This window comes from Poecilia reticulata, linkage group LG4, assembly GCF_000633615.1.
Source record: "Poecilia reticulata strain Guanapo linkage group LG4, Guppy_female_1.0+MT, whole genome shotgun sequence".
NCBI classification, from domain to species: Eukaryota; Metazoa; Chordata; class Actinopteri; order Cyprinodontiformes; family Poeciliidae; genus Poecilia; species Poecilia reticulata.
In genome coordinates, this window is record NC_024334.1 from 4544992 (window position 1) to 4556973 (window position 11982).

The 11982-nt window shown below is 45.7% G+C and overlaps 1 protein-coding gene across 2 annotated transcripts in view; it reads left to right on the forward strand.

The window, feature by feature from the left end:
• niban1a (niban apoptosis regulator 1a) overlaps positions 1 to 11982 on the forward strand; it is a 24201-nt gene that overhangs the window by 9722 nt on the left and 2497 nt on the right. Inside the window, exons 2-11 of one of the 2 annotated variants that reach the window (XM_008406414.2) lie at positions 3662 to 3792; positions 4482 to 4610; positions 4691 to 4805; positions 6886 to 7050; positions 7319 to 7434; positions 9032 to 9136; positions 9218 to 9380; positions 9455 to 9642; positions 10879 to 11025; positions 11106 to 11216. In XM_008406414.2, the coding sequence (XP_008404636.1) occupies positions 3662 to 3792; positions 4482 to 4610; positions 4691 to 4805; positions 6886 to 7050; positions 7319 to 7434; positions 9032 to 9136; positions 9218 to 9380; positions 9455 to 9642; positions 10879 to 11025; positions 11106 to 11216 (1370 nt within the window). Of the gene's footprint in view, positions 1 to 3330; positions 3793 to 4481; positions 4611 to 4690; positions 4806 to 6885; positions 7051 to 7318; positions 7435 to 9031; positions 9137 to 9217; positions 9381 to 9454; positions 9643 to 10878; positions 11026 to 11105; positions 11217 to 11982 lie in introns of those variants that run through there. The other variant, XM_017304281.1, reaches the window with a different exon arrangement.

Consider the following 11982-nt stretch of genomic DNA (forward strand, 5'->3'; position numbering starts at 1 on the left):
CCGCTAAAATCCTCCATCTTGTTTCCATCTGGTGAAGAAGGAAGTTGCTCTCAGTGTCTTCAGAGGTTTTTGTGCAGCGCCCCCACAGGCCAGGAGGGGAACAGGTTGGTTTGACTCAGAGCAGCTGGAGGTGGAGTAGATGTTCTGGGTCCAGTAGAACCGGGTCGACTGAATGCAGGAGGGAAACATCCTGAACTGCTTTAAACCCTCTGGATGTAACTCAGCCTGTTAGCCTGATGCTTTATTCACCGCTGTGACTGTCAGCTGCTTCGGTAACTGCTCCTAATCCGGATCATTCCTGTTTCCCATCTGGACCCAGATCCGATCGTTTCTGACTGGTTTCTTCCAGTTCTAGAGACTAAAACAAGTTTTTATTTCTGTATCTGGACCAAACTGATGTTTTTCCTCTTGCAGTGATTTAGTTTTTCCAGGCGATTTTCGTCTCTGCGGTTCCTCTGATGCTTTGTTTGCTCCACTTTATATGATTTCTGCTCCGTCTGCAGCTCATTTGGATCTGATTAGTGCGTTACTCAGGAGGCGGACAGACTGCCGGGTCATCACTGATGAATGTGAACAACAGAACATGAGCCAATTGTTTTCAGGCGTCTTTTTTTTCTCTCTTGTTGAACTAAAACTCTGATCTGCAGAAGTTTCTTAATGTTTGAATAGAAACCGTCTGAAAAAGCTTCAGACTTTCTCTCAAAGTTCTTTTCTCCTTTTTGGTTTTACGATCAAACCTGAAACGGAGAAGAAGAAGAAATAAATTAGAGCTGCAGATGTTTTGCATGAGCTACGCCGTCAATTCAAATCTCCTGTGATGCATGGAGAGTTCAGCCTGAAACAGATGAGATCACCTCAGCAGAGTGTGTGTGTGTGTGTGTGTGTGTGTGTGTGTGTGTGTGTGTGTGTGTGTGTGAGAACGAGAACAGCTGACAGATAAAATCCGTTTTTCTTCGACAGAAGCTGCAGAACTAATCGGGTCTGAAACCTGCTGCACATTTCCTGTTTGTATGTTGAGCAGAAGTCGGTCAGATGTTGGCCAACAGCTTTATATTTTCCATTTTTAACTTTCTATATTATTATTAAAATGAGAGATTGTGAAGTAAACATCAGTTTTTGTTAAAAGCTTGAGTTTGCTCTGTCGTCCTGCTGCTGCTGCTGTTTGGGGTCAGAGGTCGTTTCCAGCTGAGCGTCCCGGTGGAGCAGGAAGCAGGATATCCACGCCGTTCGGTTCAGTCGGCAGGAATTCATCAGGAGCTTTTATGATCCGTATTGTTCAGAACCGAAGGAAGAAAACAAGGAGATTCAAAGTGCAGCTGCTGCTGGGGAAAAAGCAGACTGGCCCTTTAAATATCTAATGTTTCACACAGATGATATTAAACAGACTCTTCTGATCGATTATTGCTATTAAACTGTCGATATTTGCATCACTTCAAAGCAGCAGGTCTGGATCATTATCATATTTTATATCATTGCTGCTTCCTGATTCGCTCTCTGGGTTTTTCTCCGATGTGACGCTGGCGTCCATTTTAACTGGGACCTGCTGACGTCGGCTCTGGCTCTGCACCAGACGACGACGACGATGATGATGATGATGATGAAGTGAAACATCTGCATGTTCATCCGTGAAGACGAGGCTTAAAACGCCAGTTTCCTCCAACTGGAGCAGATGATTCCCAGTCGGACCAGTTGGAGCCTCCAGCAGACGAACCTGCAGAGATTCACTGGTTTAGTTTCTGATCCAGGCTGACGAACTGGATCTGCTGCAGAAACATGATGACAGTAAAATCAATAATCATAACAGTCATTTATTAGTGATGGTGAAATAAAAAGTTGTTATTATGTCACATTTCAGTAACAAGGCAGTTAAAAGCAAACATTTCATTTTGATGAGCAAAATCATCACATGATCAATACATGATCAGACATATTGGTTAATGTTCCGGTTATTATGGTTCAACTTTAAACTGATGGATTTTTAGCTTTGATTTAAAGGAATAATAAATTAATAAATCTCTGTAATCAATACTGCTGATGATTATTACTGTTTAATGCCGATAAAACAATTGCTCGTTTTATTATCAGTAAAAAATATAAATTACTTAAAAATAAAAGAACAAGTTGTATAATTTAAAACTAAAATGCAGTTTGAGTTTATTAATATTAGCCAAAACGTTGAACTTGTTTGGCTCCGCCCTGAAAATCAGACTCAAGCTGCAGCTGCTAATGTGGCTAATAGCTGCTTTAGCTGCTAATGACTCCCGTTCACATTAATGGACACATTAATGGACACATTAATGTGATGACGGACATTATGGTCCAGAATTTATTCATGTGAATATATAAATGTCTTTTTCAGTCATAATTTGGAAACATTTCCAGAATCGATAGATGTTTTGACGGCGGACATTTTGGATTTGAACCTGCAGCGAATCAGGCTGGAGGAAAGTCTTTGTTCTGGAACGACCCGGTTTGACCCGGTTTGGTTTATTTGTTCCTGTTTCTGCTGATAACATCTCAGGCTGCTGAAAAGCGTCCAGGAGTGGAAACTTACAGGGAAACACGGATATTTAACGTCTTCCTGCAGCCATCGGGTCAGAACATGTTTACTGTCAAAACAAAACCGTCAGGAGGCGACGAGTTAACGAGTATAAACCTGGAAACCGGTCTTTGACTGGGACATTCTCTGGTCTTCAGTGTCCGGCGCGGTGGTGGAGGGATGATGCTGTGGGCCAAACCCGTCTGGAAACAGGAAACTATCCGTCCAGCAGCTGGAACTATGACCCAGAATAACGCTGCATTAGAAAAGAGTCAGGGTGTTGCAGTGGTCTAGTCAAAGTCCAGACCCTGCTCTGATGATGAAAGGTCCGAAATTGGCGAGAAAAAAAATCTGTTTTGCAATTAAAGGCATAAAAATATGATATCAAGTCTGATATTTTCTGACAGACATTTTAGCATCTGGACATTTTTTCTGGCACTTTGTTGCTGCAAATGTCAGATTTTATTTAAGTTTCTTTTTAATTTTCTTTCTGATAAATTAAAACATGTTTATATATTTAATATATATAATGTCAAAGAATGTTAATTTATGATCTGAGGAGGATGTAAGAAGAGAAATACTTCCACATATTTTTACTCATGAAAAGTGAAAAAGGCGACAGAAGTGCAGAGCAACTGGTGAGAATATTTGATATTTAAAAACGATAATTACAAATTAAAAGCCATTAAATGAAAACAGCAGATCATGTCTGGGAGGAAACAGCTGCAGCGACACGAATGTTACTGAAGTAGGAAGAACTGTGTAGCATAGTTACATAAATTACTCAAAAGTAAGTGAGTAGAAGTAACACGTCTCCGGTTTTAATATTTTACATTCAAAGTTTCTTCTGATCTGGTTGGAAAACCAAACATTTGATTCATCTAGAAATGATATTTTATATGTTAGCAGATTTTTCTTCACTCACTGGATTTTCTTGCCACAAAGTTTTGCATCTATTAATCATTTAATTGTTTCTCTGAATGAATCTGATTTGTCTGGACTCGGTTCGAGTCGGTTCTGGGTTCCTGGGTTTCGTCTTCCTGACTCTTCACCGTCCGTCCATCGGCTCTGTGGAGGCTGACCAGCTGACCGTCATGTTTGTTTCTTCTTCTCTTGGTTCAGGCCAGGCGCAGGCCGAGCTGAGCGACTTCGCTCCGTACTACAGGAAGCAGTTCTCGGTGGCCCGGTTCGCCCAGGTGGAGGACGAACTGCAACAGAACAAACAGCAGATCACTCAGCTGCTCAAGCAGAAGGTAACGACGCCTCGCCGGGCGTCGCCATGGAGACCGTCAGACGGACGCTAATGGATGTTGATGTTCCTCTGAGAAGTGGGCCGATGAATAAATGATGACCTGAGGGTCAGCGTGGCTTTCAACTCAGCCAGGATAAGGCCTGGCCTTTGACTAGGCCACTGTAACAAATTGATTCTTGTATTCCAGCTGCATTGAAGGCGGGCCCAGGCCATCACGCCCCACGACCTTATGACCTTTTCTAGATTCACATAAAACCTGATTTTAATATCTACATAAAGGTCATGAACTCAAGTTTAAATGCTGCCATTTAAATTTAACATAATAATCTACATATTCTATATTGTCCATTATGTTTATGTCATACTCTTTAATGTACATGTTTTAATTTGTTACCGTTTCCTGTTTGAAAAGAAAGAGAACATGACGACAGGAAACAGAATTGCTGAGTAAACAGTCTTCAAAATAAGAGCATGAATATAAATATAAATATCTAACTACTTGAATTCTTAACATTTGATAACAAAGAGCCTCAGTTTATTCAACTGGAAGTTTACAAAACAGCCAACAAAATTAGCGCTTATGAATTTATACAGAAATATTAACTGAGGAGAAGCTAAGTGTGCTAATCGTTTTCAAAGTTAGCATCCGCTCCGCTTCATTTCCTCTTTTATTCCTGCTTCTACCACCAGGAGGCGCCAGAGGAAGCCATCGTCCTTTACGAAGACGCCCTGTGGTACTTTGACGACAACAGGAAGTGGAGGGAGCGGATGGTTGCGGTGAGAGCAAACTACTGCCTGGAGTGTCATGAAAGCCTGCAGGTGAGTGAAAAACTGCCCTGGTACCAACCGGATGCGCCGGAAGGTTCTGCTCATAACCCGGTTCTGGTTCTGCTTGTCAGTCTTATGTTAAAGGAGCCAACGCGCTTTACAAGCTGCTGCCTACAGGGGGCACTATTCTGACCACAGAGGAGAAGTACATGGAGATGGTGGACAAATGCTACCCTGATGACAGCAGTGAGTAGAAACTGTTCAGGTTTCTCTGTTCCCCCATATGGGTCCCAGATTTATGCTAGTCCTTTAGCTTGGTGGCCATTAGCCATTAGCTTAGAGTTTTACAGTCAAACTGTTTGGTGGAGAAACTTTTCTTCAGACCAGACTCTAAACTGACCAGGCAGGAAAAGTTTTCAGTACAATTATTACAAGTTTAGAGAAGAAAGACATGAAGTCCTGCTTTCAGACTGAACATGTGTGCTCTTGAATTATGGCAGGAAAATTCCTCCATATGGGTTCACCTGAACTGAACTCTGGTTCAGTTTGAATATGTACGCCACGCCCACTTATCTCTGCTTCAAAAGCAGGAAGTGGACTACAGCATTCTGGGTAAATCCAACCAAAGCTAACATGCTAGCCTAGCGCTAGCAGCAGAAATGGCTCCTGGTCTTTAGCCTAAAGAGAAACCGCTAAAATCTGACGCCTCCATCTTGTTTCCATCTGGTGAAGAAGGAAGTTGCTCTCAGTGTCTTTGTTGGTTTTTGTGTCGTTTCCTTCAGTGGTTCTTGGTGCAGCGCCCCCACAGGCCAGGAGGGGAACAGGTTGGTTTGACTCAGCAGAGAAAGAACCACAGCAGTTGATGAAGTTCTGGTTCCAGTAGAACCAGTTCTACTTTGTCTTTACCCTAAAAAGCTCGTTTTGAGACCAACCGAAACCTCCAGGCATGTTTTGATTGTGAACGTGTGAGAACCTCAGATGAACTGTGGTGTGCCTCAGAGATGTTTTCTTGGCCTCTCTTCCTTTATCCCCATGATTGCTGTAGGCAGCTCGTCCACCATCAGGCTGCGGAGGATTATTTCTGCGACACTCAGATGTCAGACAGCCTTGGTTGTTATTCCATTTTGAGACAATCTTCTATGATTTGTTGGTAAATTCTGAACCTTTTGACCCTTTAATCCTCGAAACAATCAAATATTGAAGCTTTTTGTTCTGGGCTCCATATCTTCGTCTCGGTGAGATCAGTGCTGCTTTGCTGTCAGAATCAGGTGAGTTCCAGGTTTCTGCTCCACCATTAGTCGGTTTTACTAAAGGCTGAAATAGTTTGGAAACAGTTTAATGTGTTCTAACCTGCCTGGTTGACCTCTAACCCCCTGCTGCTTCCTGTTGCCTGATCTAGTCTCTGCGTTAAAGCCGATCCAGTTCGTCTCACTCAGCAGAAATCGATGATGCAACAATTTGTGCTCTGAAAACGAAGCGTCTCTGCTGTGCGTCAGAATAAACCGCCTGCTGGATTCCTTCAGGTTCCTGTTTTGTTTTGACTTCTCTCCGTTTTGAAGCCGAGTTTGGATTGAACCTTTAACCAGTCGGAGCTCCTGTCGCTCGTATCTGGAGGTCAGTCTGCAGCACTGAACGGAAAAGAAACGTGTGGAAAAACAGAACTTAGTTTTCATTTTGCATATTCAACGTAAACATCGGTGATAGATGGACGATGCAGGATGGACCACGAGAAACGGACCTGATGTTTGTGTTCAGCTCATCCTCTGCAGATCACGATTCGCAGAGGATGAGCAAATCGTTTTAATATTTTACAAAGTTTCTTCTGATCTGGTTTCTAAATGATATTGTATATGTTAGCAGATTTTTCTGACGCTTTTCTTCACTCAGTGGATTTTCTTGCAACAAAGTAATAATAATAGTATTATTACTACTATTTCTGACTACTTCTACTACCAGCAGTCTCATTTCTTCTGTTTTCTACTGCTGATAATTACTATTACTTGTACTAAACTATTTATTTTTTATTTCTTCCTCTCCAACTATTTTTTTAGCAGCAGTATTTCTTCTTCTTCTTCTTCTTCTTCTTCTACCATTTTTTCGCTGCGGCTACTTGAAGGTCAAATAGTTTTTATTTTCCAATACAAAACCAACAACAAATATGATTCTGAAAGGATTATTAATCATCCTGTGAGTTAGAAACATTAATCGCTGCTGTTTAAAGAATCCAGACAGGAAACAGGAAGTGATGAAACAGTTCTGATTGAAGCTGGACCAGTAAGAGGACGGTTCTGCTCGGTCCAGCCTGGATTTTGTCCTTCTGTTTCAGACGTGAAGGAGGAGTTCGCTCCTCCTCTGCCGGGGATGCCGGGGCAGTTCCCGGTCTACCTGCGCCTGCCCTACAGGAGGGATTACTACTTCTGCTTCAAGCAGGAGGCCAAGCAGGCCACCTTCATCTCCTTCCTGTCCGACTGCATCAAGCACCAGAACCAAGGTGGGGAACGACGTTCGGTCCCGCTGCTTCTCCCTGAGCAGGAAGTTTAAACCTTCCTGCTGATCAGACGCTTAGCTGCTGCAGAAAACGAGGAGTTTTATCTCCCCGTTTGCTGCTCAGCATCACAGCTGAAGGTTGACTAGCTTCCCTGTGGTTGCCATGGTGACGGGCTCGCCTGAGCACCTCGGGAACCTTAGATGATGCAGATCGCCGAGTTCTGACGAACGAGCCGACAGACTGATCCTGAACTCTGCTGCGTTTCCGCCAGACTTCCAGAAGAAGAAGACGTGTGAAGTCCAGGCGTTCCTGAAGGCCATCCAGCTGTTCCGCCAGGACCGGGGCCAGTACGAGGCCTGGGGCATGCTGATCGGCAGCGACGTGCGGGTACGTCTGCTGCGGCGCGGCGCTCTGGTCTCCTCAGGCTGGGTGTAGAAGGAAAAATGCTCTTCATTGAGATAATCTAGAACTTGTCCTGAATTTCTTAGTGTCGCTTTTTAAATCACAATTCTGAGCAAACAAAAGTTCCCCCTGGTGTTCCTCAAGGTTTTGTTCTTGAGATGCTTTCATTCAACACCGATAAGCTTCCACTGACCGCACTGCAAACAATAAATCTTACCAAGTAGTTCTGGTCCGGTTCTGGTCCGGTTCCCCTTCCACTGGCAGATAAAGGAAGAACATCATATTACCAGTGAAAAAAATCTGCCAATTTTAACTGGAACCTTTTCATCAATACTAAGGAATTATTGACTCAAAACCTGTAATTCTTGCTAAAAAGTCACTTTTATAAGTTAATTTGATCTCATTTTGAGTGTATTAAGATATTGGCTCTAGAAACGAGACCAGCAGGTTGTTGTTCTCCTCCGGCTGCGTTTTCCTCTGGATCCGGCAGGAACCGGCCACGCCGCTGCATTGTGAGCTGCTGCTGTTTCAGGAAGCTGAGCTCAGCGTTAACTCAACTTCCTGTTGCTAATAAACAGGAGTTTCTGCTTTAGTCAGAGCTGAGTAACGACTGGTCTTCACTCCACGCCTGCAGTCTTTCATCACGCCTGAACACTGAACCATTGTTTGGAGAGTCGCTACATTTTTAGCTGCATCCTTCAGTTTTGTTTCCAGAAATGAAACAAACTGCTCCACACAGTCGCAGCTTTAAAAAGGCAACAATCAGCTGACCGGGTCAGCCGTGTCCCTTCCTGGCGGACCGGAGCCTCCAGAACCCTTTACCTCCATCGGATCGTCTCCCTGAGCACATTCTACCTCTGCAGCTCTATGAACTGATGATGGTGGAATATTGTTACAGTGATACCCAAAGATGACCAGCAATAATTTATCTGTTCAGCCCGTCATGAGAGAAAATGCTTTGTTTTCAAAGACATATTTTAAATGTCACAAACGCAATATTTAGTAAGTTTAACTAAATATTTAACTTCCCAGCTACATATTTAACTAACCAATTAAATATTTCACTTCAAACTACATATTTAGTTTGCCAGCTAAATATTAAACTAGTTAGTTAAATATTTGATTCAAAATCAAATACTTGGTTAGAAAGCTAAATATTTAGCTGCATCAGAATTAGTGTAACTAGTTAGTTGAACTAAACTAAATTTAGCTTTCTATGTTATCAAGCTGAACATTTAGCTTGAAGCTAAATATTAAATATTCAGCTAGCAAGTTAAATGTTTACTTTAAAGTTAAATGTTTACTTTAAAGTTAAATGTTTAGCTATAAATTGACCCAGTTTTTTCTCCTGACCGGCCAAACGACCCAAACTAACGGTTCCAAAGGACCTGAGCTACTAGTGTAGCTCTGCCTCTCTCCTTCTCAGACCTTAAAGCTTCCAGCTGCTGTCGGTCGGTAGAAGAACCTGATCGCTTCATCTTAAAATCATCTAAGATGGATGGAAAGTTCTGACTGGACCCGGGTGGAACCGGTTGGGTTTGATGCCCCAGATGTTGACAGCTGGACTGCGTTCTGCTTTCAGGTGATGGCCAACCTGGTGATGGAGAAGCTGCTGCCGTCGCTGGGGACGGACCTGCTGCCTCGCCTCAGAGCCAAGAAGACCGACAGGAAGAAGGCTTGGTTCATCGTGAGTCCGATCAGAACCTTTCCTTCTAAAACTTGTAATCTGGGCCGGCGGTTGAAACGATCCGACTCCTCTACCTGCCAGACGATGGAGGCGGCCTACATCCTGGTCCAGCAGCATCTGCTGGAGGGGCTGGCGGCTCTGAAGGAGGAGTGCAAGGTGTCCGTCTGGCAGCAGGAGGTTCTGATGCGCTCCGACATGGACCAGATCCTCAACACCAGGCGGCAGCTGGAGGAGAAGATCCGAGGTAACCGAGCCGCCTGCAGCACCAGGCTCAGAGCTTCTGCCGGTTCTGTTCTGATGCCCGACTCTCTTCTCCAGCCAAGGTCTCTGAGCCGGCGGAGCAGCTGTGCTCCGAGTCCGTCCAGCCCTACCTGGGCTCGGTTCTGGAGGAGCTGATGGAGCCGATCAGCTCCGGCTTCATGGCCAGCCGGCAGCTGATGGAGACCAAGATGGACGAAGTGTGCCAGGCCGTCCTGCAGGGAGCCGACAACGACGAGCTGAAACAGGTCTGGAACTACCGGACCCCATCCGGTGCCTTCACACTGTAGAACTTCACCTGTTCAAGACTTGGATCTTCCAGGTTTCCTCTCCAGAGAGCCGAGCTCTGATGGGCCCAGCATGGTGGATCCAAGTCCAGACCCGGTCGCCTGGTTTCAGGACATTCATGTCCACTCAGACCCTTCATGGTCCGATCCGAGCCGATCCGATCCGAGCTCCTGCTGCCGCTGAACCTTCACAAAACGGCCCACTGAGCCTTAAACTTCAAAATAATGCGCTCCTCTAAAGCTTTCCAAAAAAACACACAGCTGGTAGCGTAAATATGGCTTTTATTTAGCGGTCGGGTCCGAATCGTTTCATCGTGGACCTGAGGGAGGAAGATGGCAGAGGACTGCAGCTCCCCGTGTGTTCAAGTTAACTTCATTAAATATTATTAGACTAGTAAGATGCAATTATGGAGAAGGTATAATCATTGGTAACCATGGAGACGATGCCCCATGTAGCCTACCATGTAGCTTCAGTGTAAGTGGAAACGACCTGATCGTGATGAGGTGATGAATCAACAAACGAACGGAGGGAGGGAGGCGGTTTCTGAGCGTCGATGGGTCAGCTACACACAAATTAGCTCAACTTGAACAAGTAGCAGCTAAACTGGGAGAACAATGGCAGTCGCTCCATTCGACACTCCGGTTCCTCCCTGCTGACTGACTGAGGAACGTCGGTGCAAAGGGCCGATGCATCAGGGTGTTTTCAGATCTACAGAGGAACCACTAGTACGACTCTGGAGGACGAGGAAACGATGGACGAGCCGCAACATCTAGTTTTACTGAGACATTGTTATCAAAGAAATAAAGAAGTGAAGGTGTTGGAGACATCGGACCAGAACCGAGCCGGGGGATCAATATTTACTGACGGCCTTGAGCAACTGCTCCTCAGAACTACCCATCCTGCACTCTGGCTGAAAAACGTCTTGCCACTGACCAACCTGGTACAGATAGTCAGAAGACTGAAGTTGAGAATCGCTGTTTCTGCTTAAACACCCACAAAATTCAGACCAATCACAGAACAGCTCAACTTTCAGAGGGGCCAAACTTTCACCAGGCGGTTGGACAAGAAGAGGCAGAGAACAAAACGTCCCAATCGCCGTCACACCACTTGGACAATGAGAACCCATTTCAGCACATGGGCTGAACCATGCAGAGTCCTCCGGTCTGAATCCGTTCTTCTGTTCTTCTGCCTCTCAGGCTTTGGGTGAGATGGCGAGACCGAACCTGCTGGACTGCTGCCTGAAGATCAGCTCCCTGCAGGACAAACTGAAGCACCTGCAGGAGCGCTTTGGGTTCAGCACCTTGACGGCGGTGACCCACGGCGCTCAGATCGACCTGCAGCAGGTGCGCGGCGGGGCTGCGTGTTTTTCGGTGAGTTCAGCAGGAACCTGCTGGGGGTCTGATCGTCTCCTCGCTGCTTCCAGCTGATGGAGAACGCGGCGTACACGCTGGAGCTGATGCTGAAGAAAGCCATGGAGGACAACCCGGAAACGGCCGGCGCCGTCATGGACAAGGCCAAGCACCGGATCCTGAAGGTCAGTTCAGGACACCGTCGCATGTTTTCAGGCAGGTTCTGGTCTGGGCTTTGACTAGACCACTGCAACACATTCATTCATTTTCTGTTGATGACCCAGTTGGGTCAGAACTTCAGCTGTTGGACAGATGGACTCACATTTAACTCTAGAAGACATCGACCCACTCACTGACTCCAGGGTCCTTTAAAGAGAAAATACGATTTCCAGGTGACCAGCCGAGGCTTGCTACTTGCTAGGCTATTCAATGCTAACGCTAGCCGATGCAACGTTAATGCTACCATATCCAAGTCTAACACTAGCCTGCCTGTGCTAATGACCACTAGTGGAAGAAGGCATGGCAGTGGGTGACCAACCTATGCATGCTAAGGCTAGTGAGTCTCATTTGGCAGTGCAGGTTGCTAAGGTGCCGGTTGCTAAGGTGCCAGTGCTGGTTGCTAAGGTGCCGGTGCCGGTTGCTAAGGTGCCAGTTGCTAGGTTGCCAGTGCCGGTTGCTAAGGTGCCTGTGCCAGTAGCTAAGGTGCCGGTTGCGGTTGCTAAGGTTCCTGTTACTAAGGTGCCGGTTCTAGGTTGCCAGTGCCGGTTGCTAAGGTGCCGGTTGCTAAGGTGCCAGTGCCGGTTGCTAAGGTGCCAGTGCCGGTTGCTAAGGTGCCAGTGCCGGTTGCTAAGGTGCCAGTGCCGGTTGCTAAGGTGCCAGTGCGGTTGCTAAGGTGCCGGTTCTAGGTTGCCAGTGCTGGTTGCTAAGGTGCCAGTGCTGGTTGCTAAGGTG